The 23,716-nt window shown below is 40.3% G+C and overlaps 1 protein-coding gene across 1 annotated transcript in view; it reads right to left on the bottom strand.

The window, feature by feature from the left end:
* LOC140240200 (uncharacterized) overlaps positions 1–23,716 on the bottom strand; it is a 135,380-nt gene that overhangs the window by 65,766 nt on the left and 45,898 nt on the right. The window contains exon 2 of the mRNA XM_072319995.1: positions 20,052–23,186. Within this exon, the coding sequence (XP_072176096.1) occupies positions 20,052–22,442 (2,391 nt within the window). The 5' untranslated portion in view covers positions 22,443–23,186. The remainder of the gene's footprint in view (positions 1–20,051; positions 23,187–23,716) is intronic.

Genomic DNA, 23,716 nt, shown 5'->3' with positions numbered 1-23,716 from the left:
AAAAGAACCTATCAACAAGGCCAGAGAGAATGTGGAAAAGGGAGAGATGAGATGTTTGTATTTGTGCCAACTTTATCTAATTGTCACTGTCAGGGTCCGGTTTAGTAGGTAGTACCGCTGGCCTGTAGGCAGTTTAGACGACAGGCTCAAATCCAAGGCGTGTTCTCTGTTTTTCTCCTCTTAGTATTTATGATAGTACAAATCGAACACGCGATCTGACTCACCAGGATAAACAGCAAAACAAATGTCTAGCAAATGGCAGTCGTCCCTATACCTGTGCTTATTCATAGAAGCATGCAGCATTGAGGGCGATTATTGCGAGGGGTGATAATACAGCATACACCCATGTTTGACTATGACTATCTTGTTGCCATGGTAACACTTAAAACCATTCAATAACGGCAGGTGTATGAGTGTTGTGTATAAAATTCAAAGCATCGAAGGGAAGCGTGAGTGAACAGCAGGTACAGACCTGTTCGGATTTGGCGGTGTTTTTTTTTTTTCTTCAATGTTAATGATATATTTCAGCCATGGGGTGGGGGGCTCAGTATGGCTACAATAGTTACTTCATGCTCTGACCTGGCAATGCACTTGCCCCCTGACTGATTGCATACCAATATCTCATGGAATCACCTTTTCTTCTGATTTTTGAAGCTCCCGAGTTATGGTCGACACAAGTTACATCACAGTGTTTTAAAACCGAATAGGTCGATACAGAAAACAACGATACTATGTTCATAAAGGGATGTGGTCCTTGCTCCACGCGTGAACTTCTTTTCGCAGTCTTCATTGACATTGACACAGCAACTCGATCTCCATCTCCACCGCTCCGGTTGGCCGTAAGCCTCGATAATCCGCCTTGAAAGTTGATCGCACCTCGTCATAATTTACTGCCGTGATGACAAGACCGTCAATCATAGCACTACGTGCCTCAGACATTGAGGCCCATTTTTTGCTGCAGGTCGACATCCATTCTTGTTTAAGATGTTGGTAGACCTACTTCATCCAGAGAGCTCCATTTTCATTATGGCTCAAACATGAATAAGGTTGTTGATGTTGTCACCGCATCACAACTCAATACAAATGAATCCAAAAATTGTGAAATTTCCGTTTGTTTGTGTGTTTGTTTGTTTGCTTGTTTGTTTGTTTGTTTTTTTTTTGGGGGGGGGGGTTCAAACGCAATTACGCTCAAGACACAAGTCTCAGATCTTAGTATATCTGATTCATTATTATTTTGAAGTTATTCAGCCAATCATAACATTATGTCTTACACGTTTGTAGCAGAAGAAGCTGAATTTTCGTCAGGTTGTTCTCCTGATCAAAGTAAATCCGTGTTGTGATGACATCATTAGTTCACTAATTTGAACGTTCATATCAATTATTGTTTAAGAATTGTTTTACAAAACTCTGGGAAACTTCACAATTCCATAACTTCTCTAATTTTGATCAAATATTAACTTTTGAGCTTATGAAATGTTAGTCTTTCTTTCTTTGGAGCAACTTTAAATTGGTTCGATATTGTACATAACTCAGTCTTGTAGCTCTTTTCATACCACTGTTATCCATTTAGTGAATGTCTACTTATTTGACATCAGTTCGGTCTATTTGCAAAGTGACTGCTGATGCTTCTCATTATCTGTAATGTGTATACGTACGTATTGCAGCTGTCTGAAAAAGAGTGTGCATCAGACATGACACCCCAGAGAGATAGATGTACGCGTGATTAAAGTTACGCCTACTATCTATCATAATCTTTCATCACATCAAATTCATTGTATACAATTACCATCATCATTACCCTCGTTATTACTCTGTTTATAACATTCGTATCATCACGATTATGATGATGATGATGATCCACAGCATTTGTATGGCGCCATATCAGCAGTATCAGTATGAAACACTACAATATATTGATTGAAAGACATTGGAGCATATTTTAGCTCGTTAAGGAGTCTGAAACGAAGGCTAGGTAGAGGCTGGTATACCATGAGCTGCCTGCATTGTACGGCGGCTAAACGACAATTCACAAAGGGAATACTCTACACACACGACTGGGTTTAGCACGGTGACTCATAGAGGGTCGCAATCACGGAACGCTATGTTCCTTTGCAAGGCGTCACTCGCTTGGTTGACTTCTCCAGGTGTATACACCGACAACAAAAACCATTACTCAAACACAAACACACACACACACACACACACACACACACACATACAGCAAATGTTATGGGGACGTGTCATGTGCATATCGTTTTGCTACGTCTGTCATTTCAGTCCCGCCTAAAGTTTCCATTATTCATTCAACAGCCTGGATGATAAAGTCTAATGTAGACACGAAAACGCTTTTCACACGAACAATTTGAGCATAATGACATTAATCACCACTATTATTGCGGAACTGTAGCATTAGAAGTTGGCTGGATATTTATCAAATATCGGCGTGGTCTGATATTACCGGTGTGGGCCCTACTGTTTTCAAATTAAACCATGGTAATATTGTCTCATTTGTGATATTTAAAGACTTGGCTGTCAAGAATATTGAAGCATTTTTTTTTTCTACGAGAGAAGATAGACAGTTGGTACTTTACATAAAATTATACAGAATAATTATGACTTGAACAGTTTGGTCATTGCAGTACGTTCTAATGGCGAGGCTTCCGATTTTAATCTATGCATTGTTCAAAGATCTGACAATGGAATGGCCTGTGGTACACTATCGAAAATGAGTCAGATTTTATGCATAGTCTTCGCATACAGGGATATCTGATGATTCAAGTAATTATAACGGAGACCTACATTTTCAAAGTGTGGTTGTACTGTTCGCATGCATCTCATCTAAACATCATTCCCTGCACATATAAATTAGGCTGTTAAAGGAGACCTCCGGATAATTTTCAGATTTTTACATTTGAACAACTATAAATCAGTTATACAGAGGACAGAGTTTCAGAATTTGTGATGATTTCGATGAAAAATGAGAATATTTTCAAAATTTAGAACAAAATTGCAATGAACAAGGATGATGACATGGCAGAGTCACCATAAGAATGCATGAGTTGGGGCTCAAGGAAGCAGAACAAAAGAAGAAGGCATGCATAGATTATACACAGGTGAACTCGCAAGCAAGCGGTATTGTAATGGAATTACACTGCTACATTTCTGAAATATGTGAACCTCCTATGTCATCATCCTTGTTCAGTGTAATTTGTTTAAGGTTTTTCAAAGTATTGTTTCTCTGCTCAAGAACCACAGTAAATTCCACAAATTTATACATGGAGTTGTCGATTTATGTACTACATGATGTGAAATTCTGAAAATCGTCTGGAACATCCCTTTAAGTTAAGTGAGACGGTTTATATCATCATGTCGGGAGTCTTTGGCGACCATTGTTGATTAGACCGACTACAGTATGTTGTATATATGTGTTTAACAGTTTTCGTGCATGGACATTCAGCATAATTACGCAGGGAGCCAGGGTAGAGGTCTCGGCTGAAACATTACACCTGCCAAATTAGCTCCATATCAAATGTCAGTTTTGGCCGCCCGCTCAAAGATGGTAGCTATTGCGCTATACTCTGAAATCCAATTCTTGAAATGTTGTGAGCATTTAACTGATTTTCTCTCCTTTTCCGGATATTAGGCCCTATATCATATCCCTGCCTCGATGAAGGAAGCTAAAATAATCCAATGTCAAACAGAGAAGTAGCCCGTGTAAAGCAAGTTAAATATCCCCGATTCCCCCTCCCTATAGTTCTGAACAGTAACACTACTTCTGTCTTGAATACGGTACATAAGTTAAACCGTAGAAATATAGGGCGTACTATTATTATATTTATTATGGTTCAAGCATTAGAAATCTGGACTCGACAATTTCTTTGCAGTTTCAAAAGAGGCCTATTCGCCAGAAAATGACTTATTAGCTTCACCAGAATATTTCAAAGACTGCGGTCGGGTCAATCATGATGTGGGCATCCATACAATACAATTGTGAAGTGTAGTTGTATAAAATAAGAATTGACCAAAAATATTCATTATATTGATACGATGCACGCACATGCATGACTATAGGGGAGCACAATGTAGCACCATGTCAAATACTGTGGGTTGAACGGCGCTGCATTACCGCTTCGCGTGCCCTGTCAATGTTTACATTCCACAGTGCACTGCCAACAGATTACAGGTTTTGCCCCTATGCAGTAAGCCTATCACAGGCACGTATGTACAGCGTGCTTATGTGTGTTGACTACGCTATCTCTGTGTTCGTGTATGTGTGTGTCGACACACACAATAAATGAACGCACTATGATCGAATCACGCATGCATAATTAGAATATGAGCATAAGGAAATATCTCCACGAGTGTTGAATGAATGAAATTCCTCTTTGTTGTATTTTATGGCCATTTGTCATAATTTGCAACATTTATAATTACTCAACATGTAGAATATTGTCTTTTGACTTTCGATTTAAGACGTTCTGGGGAGAGTAAATACATGTTTGCTCAATTTGTCGGAATAAATACAGCTATAAAGCTTCAAACATGTGTAGAGTGCTGAGGGCGAGGGCAAGCAGGGTTACGATTATCTTGTGTGGTTTGTTGACATTTCACAAGTATCTGAGGAATGCGTTTGTTTATCCTTTGAAATCCTGACACGACATGGGCAAGTACACTCTATTCCTTGGTACTTCACTCAGGACGTTAAAATACGGCACAATCGGCCAGTCTAAAGTCTGCATTAAAATGAACTCAATAACAACGGGTTTTTGTTTGTTTGTTTGTTTGTTTTTTACAACAGTAATTACACCAATCGTTTGAATTTTCAAACTCTCACCCCATTATCAAAATTAACTGTCAATGCAAACCTTCAGATTGCTAAAGTATCTATTATCATTTATGTCAGTACATAATTATTTGGATTTTACGTCCCTTGTTCTTTTTGTATTTATGGGCCTAGTATATCACATGATTGAATAGTTAAAGGTCCAGTTTACCTTTGGGAGCAGTGATTTAAAAAAAAAATGTTCATAATATATCATTTGATGCATATGTGTAGGTCTGTTCTATTACAAAACATCCTACCACATACAATTTTCGCGATAAAGCCTAAAATATAAGGAGATACCAGTATTTTTCTCAATAAACCATTACTGTAGACGGTTTAGTCTGGAATCATTCTTATTAAAACCATTGTTCACATTTTGTGTATTTATCAATACTTAACATCAATCATACGGATTAAAATCTTTACAGTGGTTGTTTCTGTCCCCAACTCACATTTTGGAACTACTTTAAAGCAATAATGCTGGGTTTTGTTTCATCTGCAAATGGTAAATCATGCCTTTAATATTTGTTTAGGTTGAAAAATTAAATCAAATCAAAGCAAATGAAAAGCTCTATTATCATGCTGAAGTAGATTTATTATTTTTGGAAAAGACATAGTGTAATATTCTTTCCATGCGATTCATCAAAACTATCGGGTTTTTTTCATCCTTTATTTTCCCCATAAAAAGACACATACAAAAAAAAATCGTTCTTAAGAAATTGGCATACATCAGTTGTATCCAAGGTGGTATAGATATTGAATTCCCTGGATTAGATTTATTTACTTGTCTGGTTAAATGTACTCGAACAAAGCAGACACTTTGCCGGATATTTTCTGCATGATAAATCACACAACTCAAAAGATTCAGCATAACCCGAAACCGTAATATGTGGTACTAAAGGATGACCAAAATGTACGAGAATGGAACACTATACTATGTCTGGCAAGTGTTTGGCGATCTTGGACAAGCGATTCGGGAAATCATTTGAGTGTTCGTATACGTAGGGAATACTACGTAATGAATCATCAAACACATGAGGTTTGAATAATTATGCTATAAGCGAAAGATCTAAACCCGACCGATGTGTTCAGAGTATTAGTACAAATTATAGGGCCTATCATGCATCCTCGAGTTTAGCAATATATACTTGCTCAGAGTAAAATCTAGCCCGAGATTTCACCGAAACTTGTCCAAAATAGCAGAAACGATTTGCTTGTATTCATCCTGCATTTCAGCCGAAAGCGAGTCAGCTATATAACGAATGATCCAAATAGCAATTCGTCAAAACCATAGGTTGATAATACATGTACTCGATTGCCAAACTGGGCGAGGAGTGTGAGACAGCATGGTACGTGATAATATTGTATTCCTCTCTCCAATGGCATGTACGCTGCCATAAAATAGCTATACAGACACATTCGTGCATTCAATCATTATCATCTTTTTGTCGACATCACGTCTTGTTATGGTGACCTAACCTACTTCTCTCATGTTTGGTCTTTTTGTTGTTGTTGTTGATATTATTTAGGAAGCAACAGAGATAATAAGAGGCGTTTCATAAACAACATGCTTCACCTCTCATGTCATTGTGTGAAACAGGAACAACTCAAACGAGAAACCTTAACTTGTTTTTCTTTTCTTTTTTTCAGTGTGTGTATAAAAAACGTTAGGACAATTCCAACATTCGACGAATTCTTCCATCGCTATTTTCTCGACAGAAACCCAACAAAAATAATTTAATAAAATTAAAAAAAATAATGTTTTGGTGGTTTTTTTTTTTTTTTTTTTTTTGTAGGCTGGGGAAAATACGATGGTGAGCGCTGGACCTCTCAATAGGCCTAATTAAAAAGAAATGCAATCACTATCCTTCGACTGCAAGAAGAGGCAACTCGTTCTACATCTACAAACTGCGCTCACTCTGTAAGAGTGAGAACACGATCAATGGCTTTCTCATCATTTTGCTTAGTCACATCGTCTGCTCGATCCGAGACGTGTGTGGGCTTTTCGAGGACACCATATCTCGTCAGAATATCTCGAGACTCGGCTAATTAGAAGCCGCCATATACGAGACCGCCTTGACAAACCGATTGAAAAATTCTACTAGCCGATAACACATCATACTGAAACGAATAGACACACACGCAACTCACACGCACGCACGCACATCATATCTGAACACACATTGGTCTATAAGGAACTATAACTACATGTAGCCTATACGGTTTCTGCTAGTAATCCCACAAGGTTTTCTCCTGTTGTATATTTATGCCCCGCAGCCAAAATGAAGACGATCATTGTTGTAATGTATCACTTCGTTCTCTGTGCCGTACAAATGAATGTATGTACCCATCGTTATTTTGCGCATACTATTCGTACACCGATCATGTACGTATTATCCCTGCTGATGGAACAGGAATGTCAAAACCCGATTAAGAGCGTTTATTACGTGCATGAATATGGTTTAAATTTGCCTTAATGTATGACTTATTCTATGTTGTGGATTATCACATTTATGTATATAATATAATTATGGAAGGAACCCAATATTGACAATCCACGCCGAAGAGAAGGGAAGAGCGTTGAGTATGTTATTTACATGGATCACAATGATTGTCACATTGCCCTGCATAGAGAATACAATAATTCCCTACCTAGCTGCTGGCATCGCACTATCAATTTGAAGCAAGGAACAGTTAAATGGTACTCTCAAAGAACACTTACTTGCATCTCGTAAATGCTATACTATGTAAATGTATTGCCTGTAACCTACGATAATGATTTTAATCATGCCTGCAATACCAACGCATGCTTTGAGCTTAATATCTAAACACTAAGGCGTCCCATCAAAGACATTTTCCCCGTCTGCTATATACACACACACTTGGAGTAACGCGAAAGCAAGATGAATGAATAGGGCCCACCATGTCATAGCAGGACAGAACCTACATGTACTACATGATTGTATAGGTTGCGCCTCCCCATTACGTTCCCATCTCCCAAAGATGTTAAGCCCACGTAGATGGTAGAACCCATTTGGGACAGTGCACGGCTGGAGTATTACACCACATGGTATACCCATGGCGCCTTCTCGTATCTGTGTTTCTCGCTTCCACCTGTGTGTGACAGATGCGTGTGTTTATGGGGCACGTCAACTGCTGCACACTCAGTGGGGAATATCGCTTTTTGCTCCTAGCAAGGAGGCTCTTGGCAGCATAGCAGGATATGTCTACAGTGCCAAATTAGTCTGAAGTACAGGCGCTGATATATTTTTCTATTTATCACTTTTTGCGTAAATTTTAGAACGAGGTATCCTTCTAGCTGTATGTACCTATAATAGCTGATGCTGATGATCAGTGTGTAATTTCAAATATGTCCTTTTTTTTTCATTGTGATACAATGCTGAGTTCAACAGTAATCCCCGGGTGTTTTCACTTTTAAGGACACACACTGACCATCATAGAAATCACGAGTGCCGCAAATTTCTGTCTGCCCCCCCCCCTTGCAAATTACACTGGGGGCTTTATCACAAAGCTGGGACTTGCCACGTTGACGCTGAATGTCGTCTATTATAGATACACAGATATGAAGTCAATCGTGAAATTAAGAGGATTCGGAGCTTGCACAAAATATGTTTACACATGATCGCCTGGTGTTGGAATACCAACTCTAGTTTTGATGTTCTGAAGTGGAATCCCTTTCGTTGAGATCACCCCCCCCCCCCCTTCCCATCATTACCACCACCACCACCCATCATCACTATGACAACCTCTCAACTAACACACCCACCGTTGGGTAACTTCATAACATCGAACACTTAAGGGCACTTGATGTATTTGTATGGACAAAAGGGAACATGCGTCATATTCCGGGCAATAAATGGCTCCCATTCAAGATACATTTTTGTCTAACATCCTCTTTTTCATCTCGTCCATCTACAAACTGAATATCTCTGTAGAAATGTCTATCACAGACAGCAGAGTTTTATAACCTCGTCTGAATGAAGCATGTTGACGCCGAATTTATACAGAGATTATGATATAATATCATACTCAAAAATAGAAGTTCAAAAATAAGCTGGCTTTCAACGTTCGAAACATCGGATGGAAATCTCTCGATATGAATAATTCTGGAAACAATTTCTATGAGAATGAACAAAGTCCAGAAAGTCCCAAAGATTGGCTGGATTTCAGTTGAATAACATAACTATAACCAAACACGGATGTAATAGACATGGATTTGAAGCTGGTGGTTTCATCTGTTGTTAAAGAGACAATAAGTCTGTCACTGATTTCCTCCCTTTTGCTCCATCTCAATCTACCCGTAATACTTGCCAACGTGTCATATAATTATTGTTTCTTACACCTGTATACTTGGCAAAAAACAAAGAAAAGAATTACCTCATTCATAATTTGGTTCTGTTTTTCTTCTCTGCTAGATTTTACTCCGAAATTTACATGGTCACTTTTAATGCGAGAGAAAGACGTTTCGTTCTGCAGCAGACTATGTGATTTTGTTCTACAAAAAAAAAAAAAAAAGAAGAAGAAGAAGAAAGAGCTGATTATTCCTTAAACTAATCGTGATCTCCACTGACCTCATGTAAGACTGGAAGAAACAATGTCTGCCATGCTTGGGGTTTTCTTCCTTTCTTTCCACAAGTTGACCTTAAGGTGACCTGCGAATAACAGGACATCCTACTCAAATTAAGCATGAATCCTTTCTCCTGCTCAACATCCTTTGTTTGCTGAGAGAAAAGTTCGTTGCAACAAAAGGACGAAGGTCAAGCTATGAGAGAAAAGCTCGCGACTGGTATACCATCCCTTCGCAGGAGTCAAAAGTGCATCAAGACAGTAGCAGCTTCTCATAAGACGTGATGAGTCAACCAATCTACATTCCTGACTGACAGTATTCCTTCTTCTTTTGTCAGGTTAACGCCATAAGCTCGTGATTCATTCTGGGATAAATGATCTTCGGAGATATCACGCATCTCATGCAGGGCAAAGCAAACTCAGCGATCCTCGTGTGAAACAATCGTCAAACCTGCATGTATGCGTCTTTCTCTTATAAGATCTACCCTCACGCTGTCATTGATATTACAGAGTAACACATTGTCGATGGTTATAATACAGCTAGAGAACTTGTCTCAAGAATATTATGTTTCACAATAAGGCTATAAAAGGCACGTAAGCGTAGAGTAAAAACATCTTCATAATAATGTAGGAAAACAACAATAATACCAGGGAGGCGGGTTATTCTTTTTTTTTTTTTTTTTTAAGGTGGTGTCAGTTAGTGAATCCGTGTTGGATACTCATTCGGATAGGACTTACACATTTTTACCACTTACATGTAGAATGACAATACTTTTATCATTAAGCATAATTCACTGTTATAAATATCCACTGCTGCTCTTTATACTATTACGAATGATAATGATAATAGTGACAACCCTTCTTGCTGCGGAAAGTGGTAGAAGGTGAAGAAAATAAGGGGGAAATGAATGAATGAATAAATTAATTGAATAAGTACATAAATAAATATACACATTGTACGTACATAAATTAATAAAGAAAGGAAGAAAGAAAGAAACAAATAAAAAAAAAGCAAACAGGTAAGAACAGAACAATATCATTACTCTGCACAAGGCAGGATATGGACAGAGCAAGTTACAACTTTGGGCCGAACACGCCAGACTACCTTCCCAATCTGCTTTCAGCCACCAGCTATCCCTAACCAACATGTTCTGGTAAACATCCTCTGTGTCAGATGAAGAAAAAGAGAAATGCCGAAATTAGATTTAAAATTCCCAGACATTATTGATTTAAGTAATTAATCAATATTCCCTGCCCTCGTACAAGTATAAAGTTGCCTTTTCACCTTTCAACATTCCAACACACCCCAAAAATGTTGAACAATGTGTTCCACTTTTTTAAACATCTTTCCATTCCCTTTGTAATGGCGGCACATGTTTATGGACTATAGCTTTATACAATGAAACATCGTCTCTGGAAATAAGAATACTATAGCTCAATACAATTGGTACCGATAGTCAAACTCATAATGCGTGAGAAAAAGCAAACATTGGCACTGTCATTGAATCTATACGCATGCTGTGAGATTCAGGCGCAGTCGGGTTTTATGGCATCATGTACCCTTGAACTGAATCAGCTTTAACAGAAGACTGGAAAAGATAATACCTTCAGACGTCTGTTGTTGACGTGTATTGTTACGAAGACATTGAAGGGATATTCACTTATGATTGTCATAATACATCGTGCTACAGGGTACAAGAATTGGTGTTTTTCACGCTGTTCTAATGCGTGCGAGCTAGCGGGAGTGAGTTCTTTAACCTCCGTAGCGGATTAGCCTATAATGATATCAGGCCCTAATTTCCACATCAGTACACCTGTCTCGTATTGGGTTTAAGTTCTAATCACAAAGATTGAGAAACTGACTGAATTTCAAGAATACTTAGACATCAGCTCAGCACTTGGCTCATATCTACATGTTTTCCTTCTCGGTAAGGCCAGATGACCCTATTTTGGAAAAAAGAAATAAGAGTTCTATTCAAGTGACACTTCCATATCACCTTGAGACATCTTTAAGGCAAGTTTGATCCAGATTGAACTAATGTCCGTCACAACAGTCATGGCAAGGACATGTTTCTAATCAGCTGATCTCACGGAAATACATGAGACGAGCTTGTTTTGCTCATGGCGTCATGGGTGGTCGGTTTGCATGTTTGTTTGTTGGGAGAGTTTCTGGTGTAATACTATGTGTGTGTTTTTCTGAAAGATCTATTACGCACAATCCTATCGTTGTTAACACAAAAATATGACGTATGTCGATCGTTTCCCCGAGGTAATTCAAAGATGTCAGCTCATACACAATAGTTAACATTCATCCATTCCTTAAAGAATCTGCATCTGACATTTCATCCATTCATTTATTTCTTTACTCATTTATTTATTTATCTCTTTACTTACATTTTTATGCCTTAATTTATTGATTTATTTCCTCATTTATTTCTTCATTCCTCCATTCATTCGTTCTTGTATAATACTGAGGATTAATAGTGATATGTCATCACCAGAGATCGGGAAAAGCAGCATTCGATACCTTTATCTTGTCAGTCAAGATTATGATAGGAAAGTATTCTTTTCCTTTTTCGTTCTATGACAGAAATTTGTCAGTCTAAAGCGCACTCTTAACTTTCTCTTAAGAGGGATCATCTTTATACTATTTCCATCTATTTCATACTCATCGCGTTCCTGTTTTGAAAACGATAGCATGTCAAAATTCGCTGGAAAACATCCTAAACTGTGCTTAACGGTGATACTGAGTTTCTTTGCATATCGGTCAGGAAGGGGCGGATATCTGGCGGAAGCCGTTGGTGCAAGGGGATCATCCTGTTATTTGGATCACCCCTGTCATTAACCCGCTCGCTCTGACAGAAATATCGCGCATATTTGAATTTTTCTGAAGTAGATGCAATTTCGTTGTTGGGAATACGATTAAGAAATGTTTTATTCTGACCAACTACGCAGTCCTAGCAGTAGAACTTTATTCTATGTTCAAGGTAACTTTATTAAAAATGTAAAATTATTTAAAATAAAAACACCAAAAGTTTCAATAACATAAAAAAAACCTGAGAAAGTTATTGAATTTCGAAGTTTCACACGTTCTGACCGATTAGTGATATCGGTTGCAATCACGAATATAAATCGATGAGTGAGATGATGTTGAATTCTTTTCCTGGAAAACCTATCATTGCTTAGTCATTAAAACTTTGATCTGACACAAGAACTTTTTTTTTTTAAAGAAGAAGAAGAAAACAAATCAGCAACGATATTTTACAGGTCAATAACAGACTTATGTGGAAGGGAGTGATTGCTGGTGATATCATTAGCATGGTCTTTTAAAAGTCTTTGAACTTGGACAAGCTGATGTCAGAAGCTTAATTTATTTATTTATTTTTTTTTTGTTTTAGTCATTGGAAGTGCTTGGTTGATCACGTTCATTGATCCGCGTGACGTTTAGGACGTAGTCTCTTCAAAATGGTCACCAGCGCTGGAAAAGGCAGTAAGCGTATCAGACACACCAATAAGATGACCCGGAAGATATTTATACATACATGTATCTCACATTTCTAGTACTGCTTAAAGGCATAATTTACCATTTGCAGATGAAACTAAAACCCACCATTAGTGCTTTAAAATAGTTTTAAAATGTGAGTTAGGGATAGAAACAACCACGGTAAAAATTTGAATCCATATAATCAATGTTAAGTATTTTTAAATACACAAAATGTGAACAATAGTTATAATAAGAATGCTTCCAGACTAAACCGTCTACAGTTATGGTTTATTGAGAAAAATACAGATATATCCTTATATTTTAGGATTTATTGCAAAAATTTCATATTTTAGGATGTTTTGTGATACAACAGATGTACACATATGCATCAAAGGTGATATCTTGAAAAAAAATTTAATCACCGTTCCCAAAGGTAAACTGGACCTTTAAACGGATTGAATATAATTGTGATTTAAAAGGAGAGGACAAATCTTCTGCTTTCGTGGTAAAGGTAAAAAAAAAAAAAATGTGGGTCTATTCATAGCGGAGGAAGATTACCTAGATCCCCAAATCTCGTGTCTTGAAACCAAGTGCATTTTCCCATCCGGTAATCTCGAATTTCTCTGCAAACGCACCATACTCGGTAAACCCATCACGTGGTCTGAGACATGTAGGCCTACTGCAAAATGCTTTCTGTGTGTTACCGGGCAATAGCAAACACATCACTCGCGCACATGTCCATAACATGAAATGAATACACCCCAAAATGAATGTTACTCAAACGTTTTAGCAAGATCCCCCAATCTCGCCCCCCCCTCGTTTACACACAAACTATATTCTCCTCTGTATATATATAAAATATATAAAACATGTATTGATTTTTCTACGTTTTTCGTTATTAGTTTATGCAATCTGTGTTTTTTTTTTTCCTTTCTGTAGTTAGCTATGTATTTTGTGTCCATGTATGTATACAATGTGTATCTATTCCTGTATCTAGTCATCTATCCATGGCATACATAATTATCCATATTTTTCTTTTTGTACACCTACCCGTCAATATATCTACCTACTTTTTTTCTGTCTATCTACTACAATCTGATATTAATTTTGTATCTCATACTTTCCTTGTAAAACGGGGGGGGGGGGGGTATACTGATGTACCTGACCTGCACGTTCTGAGTTCTTGTCGCATGAACGTGCACTGATCTGATGCATGCATGCTCCAGTTAAACTCATCACAAAGACTCCAGTCAGAGTTTGTCAAATTCGTGCCATCCCTTATTCACCTATAGTCTGTTGTTTCGTGCCACATTGTTTTGATCCAGTCATGACTATTATTTCTGAAGATATTATAGGCACCTCAACATCTGCATCAAACAAGAAGACGCTGATCTAAATATCAATGTATTGTGGCAACGCCACATACTGTATAAGATTCTTATCCGAGTAGGGCAACTAAGTAAAGTAAGTGCATTATAAAATGCAATGAGAGAATGTCAATAAATAAATAAATAAATAAACAAATAATAATAATAATCATAATAATAATAATAATAATAATAATAATAATAATAGCAATAATAATAATAAAGATCAGTTAACGAAATTACAATAAAATTTGATGCGCGATTTCTTTCTAAACGAAGATAAAAACGACTTATCACGTATGACTTCCCCGTTCCAAAAAAAAAAAAAAAAAATTAGCATACTTGTTTATACATTATTTTCACAGTATATGAAGCTTGCTGTCGCTATCATTGCAAAGTACATTGTGATGATGAACAGTATATCGCTGTTATAATGATGAGTGCAGATTAGTCGGGAGAAGGTCAAAGGTCGTTCGTTATGACGTAGTAAATTGATGTCGTCTCCACGACACCACGTACACTTCCACATCGCCAACATACCAGAGTTCCCTGTCCATTCCCCTCGCTGGCTAAATCCGCAAATCATAATACTGGCCAGTGGGCATGGCGTGTATTTTTAGCACCGCGGATGGGTCGGACAGACATATGTCACGTTCATAGGTTGGCGGACTATTAGTTTGCCAGCTGTTAGCTTTTAATAATGACACCAATTTACTCCTCCTGACGGCATCGGGCACGTCTGTAGAGCTATGGAGCGATTCATGACGTGTAACACTGCATGATTTAGAAATTATCATCCCACATACAAGGGCAATATACTTAACATCGCATTCAAATCTATTATCATTTGAAAACATCTGCATCGTATGATGTGTACAAGCATTTACTTTTCTACTACGATTATGTCTCATCTCATCATGTCTTATGCCATATACCACCACACTATTGTGTGTTCGTGAGTGCATTGTGATATACATGACTATGAATTAATCTTGGTTATTGACTGTAACCATATTAAATTGTAGCTGGGATTACCTTTTAAGAAGACAATTAATGTTAAAAACATTTGATATAATGTTGGTAAAAGACAATGAATGTTAGAACATTGTTCTTGTCTTCATTTGAACAAACAATATCTTGTACTCATTGCTTCACAGGGTATTCAAGTTATTTGCTCATCAGACAAAAGTTCAATCAAGAAACATTCTCTTAAAACCAACTTTGATTCATGAAATTATATATTTCGAATCAGTTCATTACAAATATTCAAAGCATTTACAAAATTATGACTTTTTACCGACTGAGTGAAAGTTAACATTGCTCATATATCTATAAAGGGTTGAAAATTATGATTTCCTGTATTACTCTTTTCGTTCTACACACTTCTGCATTCTTCCTCATCAAAATTAAGTCACATCTTTAGTCCAGTCTCTCTCTAGCCCTCTGCGTGCCACCTTAGTTTCCTGTCAATTATTCAATGGGTATATGTCTGTAAAATCTGCGCACATTAGACTCCGTGGCAAAGAACGGGTTAAGTCAACCTGTACATAGATTAGGGCTCCTCTTCAGTGCTTCCAATTTCAATAAGGTACAGATGTCCGCTGCGATGACATGAAAAGTGCGGGGGTATCATTGACACCGCCTTATCAGGCTAACTCAATCAATTACACGAGTTGGGCGAATGAGCTAGGTGTGATACGAGTGCTCCCTTCAACATGTAGTCGCAACTAATAGTCCAAAACAGTCGAGTTAAAAAATGAATTGTTTTTATGACAGTTTGTTCTATTCCGTCGATTTTTTTTACAGTTTTGAATTTAAAAAAAAAAAAATGTTGTCAACGTTAAGTTTTGGAACACAAGAGCGTACATTATTACACAGAATGCACTTCAAACCAGGACACAACGATTTGTCCTAAACACTGATAACATATATTATTTTCATTTTTTTTTTCTTTTACGAAACTGAGGGGAAACAAGGGGCATTAGGAGGAAGATATGTCATAGCGATATTTGGTTGTGGAGACTGTAGTTCTGATATTGTCGTGGTGGAGACGGAATAATTGGTAGTCGGTGGTGGTGGTGATGGTTACGATGGTAAAAATAATGTGGACCAGGTGTGATACTGTCATCATTGGTGGCGATAATATTAATGTTGGCTCAGGGAGTTGTCATAATGGTGCTTTATTATGTGGCTGGTGATGTTGTTTTATCAGTTTGCCTGATGTTGCGAGTAATGGGTATAATCAAGATAATAAGCGATAGTGCATTTGGCAGGGGTAGTGTGCGTGTTGGTATTGGTGATGGATGTGGCAGTTCTATTCATTGGAAGCAATGGTCATGAAGGTGTCGATTATAACCTCCCTGTATATCCTTACTGTATATCCTCCATAAGAGAGATATCCACTATCAAACTTGGGAGTATATTACATTTCAGCGAATTATTTCTGGGGTCTACTGAGTCAAGACTACTAAGCCGTAGTGTCATCACAGAGAGACATATACAAGTTCTATTTCACAGGGTGCGTCACCGCCCTGGACTAGCTATAACCGTGATTAATGCACCGCAACCGAGGTACTCCCCTTGGTCGAAACAATGAAAACGAATAAAAATTCGACAAATCCGCTCGAAATTAGCTTCGCCTGTTATGGCGCGTATTCATTACACACGCATGAACTTTAAAGGGTCAAGTCAGGCCGATGAGTTATGATACTTCACCCCCTGCTCAACATCTCTTTCATTACTGAGTTATATTTAGAGGCAGCTCACAGAAATAAAGCTATTTGCCTGGAGAACTGTATCAAGATACTATAGTATTCGAACTACAGATCTCCGGTTTCAAAGGTCATGCATATTCTAAAGTGAGAGCAATTGGTAGCGAAAATTGAACTTGGACCCACTCCATTTCACTTCCGTGTGGAGCTGAGGGTAATCTACCATGTTTTTACAGGAAAATATTGTGATTTCCTCTCTATAAAGAATGATTACCAAAAGAATATCAACAATTTGCCGAAATACGGTAATCATAGAATTGGGAAACCAATTATGTCATGATCACAAACGCAGAAATATTTGTCGTGACGTAGAAAAATATCCTGCAGACGTTGAGGTGTACATCTTGCTTGAACTAATCTTAATATAAGTGCATATGGGACTGAGGTGGATGTCGTTACACATCCATCGCTTTTATCTGAGAGAAGTTAATGTCCACTGTATCTACTACATTTTTTCTTGTTGATTCTTTGATGAAACAGCAAGTTTGATGTGATATTAGATGAAAATCGCAATGGGTTTTATGGTTGCTTAGTATTCAAGTCCGGTCTGGTAAAAAGTATGTACACATTCGTGTTTAGAGTAGTTAATGTCTGCATTGTGAATATTTCGTGGTGGCCATACGGTAATTTGCTCTAGAGAATTATGTACATTTCAAGCCGTGGCAAACAGATACACACGATAATCTCTCTCGGGTATGCGTACTTGAATCCCACGGTGATCATTAACATTATAGCTAACGACATCATAATACAGACGCAATATTCTGCCTCCACACGCTTTCCTAATTTGCATTCAGCGTGGATCAAAATGCGACTGATTAAAAACTTGTGGTGTGCAGAAAGCACAAAGCCAATAAGCAGCAGCTTAAGGCTCAGTCCTGGAGAGATATTAGCATGTAAATTACTAATTTTTGTCTCTAAAAGTGGACGCCAAATAATGTCGAACATAGCTCAGTTCAGACGAAATAAGTTTCCAATATTCGCTTTTAATTTGCTACTTTTGTGACGTCATCCTGGTCAAGTGGAAACGGTTGGAAAAGCGAAGTTTGGTAGCATTAACTCGCACTCTAAGCGTCGACATGTGTACGGTAGGCTGACGAAGCATAAAGCGTGATCGCGGCGCTGTAAATGAGCGCTGGCATGTTTTTCTGATGCCTTCCCGTGGTTAATACGGGACATTACCGCCAACAAATTCGCCAAGTGCATTTAGTGTCTTACCCTGTCATACATGCGGCGTTATCCCATCGGGTATGATTAACATGTGCATCAGACAACCGCAAGAGATTGCGCGCGTTCAATGTAATAGAGTTAATAAAAAACAGGTATAGTGGTAAATACCCACACCTTTATAATGCTTTTTTTGTCATCATTTATACCGCAACCACGGCTTCGTCTCACAGCAATGTAATATAGTCATGTCACTTCCAACAAACGGTATGATGCCCTGATATAATTCATGTGGTTGTCGTGTCACTCCGTCATACCCATACACATTAGCAGCAATGTCTTTATGCAGACACTCTCACGAGCTCCGTGGATGGCCTAAACGTATGCAATGCCATGGCAACGAAAGAGACAAATTTGCTGATGAATCCTCGAAATGAAATCATTTAGGTTTTCACAAGGGACATAATGCATTACCATGCATATATGTATGCATGTATGTATGTAGGACCTATTATGCATAATGTAGGGCCTACATTGTGTATGTGTGTGTATCATGTGTTTATGTACAATTGTGTATGTATGTGTGTATGTACGTATGTATGTATGTATGTATGAGTTAACGTATACAAGTGTGTATGTGTGAATGCGAATATGTATGTATGTGCGTATTATTTGTATCTATGTATGTGTAACACTCTAGTACAGGGCATGGAACCCGGGCATGGAAACGTTTCCGTCAATGTGTGCTGTGCTGACGTAACTGTCTACGAAGAACAATCACCTCGCTCTTGGAAAAGGGCAAGTAATTATTCCAATTTATGTCACGCAGAGTATTGGCAAATAACTTTACGGGGTCGAACTTTTTTTCTCTCTCCTCTCAATTTCTGAATGTACCTCCTTTCTCAAATCAAGGCCTGAGTAAACACTCGATGAGGAAGAACCTGTGAAAAGGGTCACCAGTGTGTGTAATTGTCGGTGTGAATTCTGGCAAGGAATTTGGTTTTTTGCCGTACACAAGGCATTTTGTTTGAGCGTGGCGGTACATCACACACAGCGTTTGCTATAAACAGACGATTACGATTGAACACTCATGTCCGAGCACAGCGGCTATACAGGTATAGATGATGAATGTATTCGCATTCAAAATGGCGCCATTTTCAGAGTGTAAACAAGCATTCTAACATTGCTTGCGGCAGTTCAAAGATCTGGTACTTCTTGACATTCTCAAGAGCTACTTATGTGACTAAAATGAGGCTTCAACTACACATGTGTCAACACAGGAAGTAAGTTATAATTACCGTCAAACGGTTTATGAAATCGCCCGATTCTCGGCCCACTCTTTAAGCACACAGACGGTTTACAACTGAAAAAAAAAATACTTGAGGTGAGACTAAGCAGACCCTTTGACAAAAGTAGAAATCATTTGATTCAGTCGTAATAGTTTGTTTAGCAATGATACGTAGGCATTCTTAATTGCTTGAGTGGAAAATAAGCATTAAACGACACACCGCTTTATATCGACCTATCGAACTATCACAACATATACTTTCTCTGTTGATGACAAAGTGTAGTGGTAAATATGCACACCAATCAATCCATACCGGCATCATTAGCTACATGATTGTCAAACCAAGAGATTTATCGATCTCACTTTGTGAGAGGTGTCGTGTAGGGTGAGCCTCTGTGGTATGATCCGATTCGTGTGCATGAGTTGCACTAGGTAGAGAAACATATGCTGTAAAAAAGGACTGAGACAATGGTAATATTATACACGTGCTTTAGCGATTGGAAAGATTGTAAACAGATAAAATGACGTCACAATAACAATTTGTGAATGTTGTTTGACATACCTCTAGTCGTGTTTTCTCCAAGTCCCGCTTGAATTCCTTCCTCGAGGCCTCAGAATCGACCAGCTTCCTTCGAAGGAGTTGGTTCTCCTCCTCCGTCCTGGCTCGCTTCTCCTCCACCATCTCAAGCTCCTGGTGGAGACGGATCGATACATCCTTGGCAATCTTGAGCTCCTGCTTAAGACCAAGGATCTCCTTATCCGTGGTCTTCTCTTCCTCCTCCGACCCGCTCCCTCCCGCTGATGAGGCTTTATCACTGGCTCCTCCACCTGCCCCGACACCTGTCGCTCCAGAACCACCACCTCCTGGGCCCAGCCCTCCCGACCCCGCCCCTGACCCCTCCCCTACCTGCAGCATCTGTTGTTTCTGCATCTGATCCATCTGCATCATGAGGATTTGACACTTCTCCTCCCATTCTAATCGCTCCTGCTCGGCCTGCTCCACCCTCCGATCGGCCTTCCTCAGCCGGTACTGGAGGATTCTCCATTCCTTGGTAACCTGGTCCAGCTCGTGTTTGAGATCCCGGTATTCCTCAAGGTCCCCCTCTCGGACCCGGTCCGCTGCCTCTTCAAGCTCCAACTTAAATTCCTCTATCTCCTCGGCAAAGCACTCATTCTGCTCCCTAAGCTCCAACACCAACGCCTCCGAGGCCGTTAACCTCGCCTGTAGCTCCGGCAAGCTCCCCTCCCCCATCCCATCATCCGAAGCCTTGCTAGGCGTCGAGCTCACTCCTCCACTGTTATCCATAGCACGCACGCGTTTCTCCAAGTCGCCATATTTTTCCTCCCAGGCGCGTATCTCCTTCCGTAGCGATTCCACATCCTCCTTGTCAGCGCTCGCTGCTCCATCTCCCGCTCCTTTCGTCTCCATTTTGTCTAAAATTTCCTCGCTTGTACCCCTTTTCAAATCCTCATCTTGCTGTGTCACAGAGTCTTGGCTGGACTGCGGCTCAAGCCCTGAATCTGGACTAGAATTTAGCTTTGAGTCGGTGGGAAGGCTGCAGTAGGTGCTTTCACTGTCCGCTCTCTTCACTACATCGTCCATAACGAGCTCGCGCCGCGTGCAACTCACATCCTCATCATAATTATTCGGGTTCACGTGAATATTAGACGAGCGCTGCGGCTGTGTGTACAGCGCGGTGTGTACAAATGAATCGGCCTCCGCCTCGCTGTGTGTTCTATTCGCATTAGCATTTTCTTCCACAGGAGCGATGACTCGCTCTGCCTCTGATTCGCATGCCCGCGATTCCTCACCGGTCGTGTCGGCTTCGAGAGTCAATAATACGTCCGTGAGTCTGTCAAAGGTGGTTTCTTTATCGCTGCCACGATCGGGTGAACCGTTCGAATCACGATGAGGAGAGCTCCTCTCGCGGGTTTCCAGCGGCTGACTCTCAAAGCACGAATGTATGCGAATATTTTCCAAGCTTCGAGATCTCTCGAGGGAGAGGTCAGTTCCTGAGCCTCCCCCGCTCTCTCGGCGAGATTTCACCTCGCTTAGCCTAATTTCGTTCAATATTGATTCAAGGGATTTATTGAGATTTCGTGAGTCGGTGGGTCGTGGGTCTAAACTGACTCGATCTGTGCTGCTCTCTCTCGATCCCATCGAGCCATTCAAACGGTGGTCGTCTCCGTTCTGTTCGTTTCTCTCCTCGTCGGCTCCTTCATCATAGTACGTTACATCATCATCGCACGAACCGAGCACACCTAGCGAGGAGAGGTCGGTGTAGGTGGCGTAGATGGCGGCATCGAAAGATCGTGGCTGTAAGGTGGCGGTAAACTCCGCCTCGCGCGCTCGAAGGCGGAGGTCATCGCTCTCGAACTCGTCCAATGCCACGCCCCCGTTCGACTCCGAGTCATATGTGCCCGCTGCGAAGCTAGCACTACTCGTGTCTGGAATCGATCTAGGCGTGGAGGTAAACAAATCCATAACATGATGCGGACTTGACGATGCCATGGCGAACGAGGGCGAAATGTTAGCGGCTGTCCTTCCTCCTCGTACCGACTGTCTGCCCGAGTACTCGAAATTCTTTGCGTATTCCGTTTTTGTCTTCTTCGCGTTGTTATTGTCGTTCACGCGGCATTCTGCTTTCGTGTGGAATTTTGACAGGAGCTCGAAATCCGCTTGTGCCACTTCTCGCTCGCATGGAACACCATTTTTAGTCCGCGTAGCGTTACGAGATCGCCTCCTCCTCTCCCCACCGTTCCCTCGCTGCTCGGTGACACTCGAAGCACTAATATCTGTCCTCGTCGTGACGCCAGACGTTAGCTCAACACCGCTTTCGAAGACTGCGGCGATCTCGCCCATGTGCTCTAAGACAGCGAGCGGCTTGGCACTGCGTCGACTGGCAGCGGCACCCTCACGCGAGGCCTGCGACGGGGATTCTCGTGCGCTCATAGCTTACAGCCGGAGGTGCTTGAGCAAACAACAACAATCAGCACCAGTGACATTCCTCGCAGAGCAGCCCGTAAGGTGGACTCTGAATCTTTGCTCTTTGTCCCGCTGTAAATCCCACTCGGTTTCACACGCATCTCGCGGCTATGTTCTCCCAAACTTCCCCCTCTATAAAGCACCGTTTGCACACTTGAGCGCACAGCTACTTTATCGGCGCCCATTCACTGAGGAGGGTATACATAAAATACCCGCTCGTCTTCAGCAGGTAGCTCCGTAAGAAAATCTCGGCATGTCATAATATCAACATTAGCTCAAACTTCTTTTCCTTTCTCTCTCTCTCCCACGCAGTCGAAGTCGATGGCCGAGTAGGAATAGCAGACGACTAAAAACGATCGGCTACCCGTGGCGCGTAATATCATCCTCCTCTCTTCAGCACAGCCAATAATATTCCGCTTAGCTATTGCATGGCTTCCGCGTTTCAGCGGTTTACGATAAGAAGTAGCCTTGTGTCGTTCGACTTCAGCGAAAATGAATCTCCTATTCACGCAAACAACCCTTCGAAGAAGATATCCGACGAAGGGTAAATATCAAAGCATGGCTAAAATATTTGCTCCATTAGCCCAGGGGGCAGTGATCCAGGGTAGGCCCGCCGAACGTCGAGAACTCGATATAATTCCTGGGCGAAGTCTGGTTTCATGGAAGCGTGTCAGGCGAAGGCGAAACCGTTTTCAGAGTCAGAATCGAACCCTGCAAAGACAAGATGGAGAGGGAAGAAAAAACAAAACAAGTGTCAGAAAGACGTGATGGGAAAAAAGAAACCTGCGTAAATCTCAGGTTACGCTATCTGCATACACACATTCTCCTCACCGTGTGTCGGCGAAATTGTAAATTTGCAGAGTGAAACGAGCTGGCGCTAGAATCGATGTTGCCTCGCCAAGTGAAGGGGGCTGGTAGAAAGTGGGCGAATCAAAGAGAGGGAGAGGGGATGCACATTGCCAATGAGAGAGAGAGAAAAAAAAAGAGAGAAAATGCATAAAATTGGACATTTCATCGGAGCAATGTACATGCCTTCAATTAGCCGCAGACTATAAAGTTAGATGATCTCTTCTCCGATCTTGAGGAGCGAGTGAGGGTCGACAGAGGGGAGAAAGCCTGCACCGGTTAGATGGGCAGGTTATTTTTAGACCATTTTGTGTTTTGGGTTACCCTTTCTCCCTTTTTCGGCGGCTGTTGTTGTTTTTTATTCAGTTTCGTTTAGTGCTCATAGGCAACGGCTG

Source organism: Diadema setosum, chromosome 16, assembly GCF_964275005.1.
Source record: "Diadema setosum chromosome 16, eeDiaSeto1, whole genome shotgun sequence".
NCBI classification, from domain to species: domain Eukaryota; kingdom Metazoa; phylum Echinodermata; class Echinoidea; order Diadematoida; family Diadematidae; genus Diadema; species Diadema setosum.
This window is presented reverse-complemented; position numbering and strand designations above follow the sequence as displayed.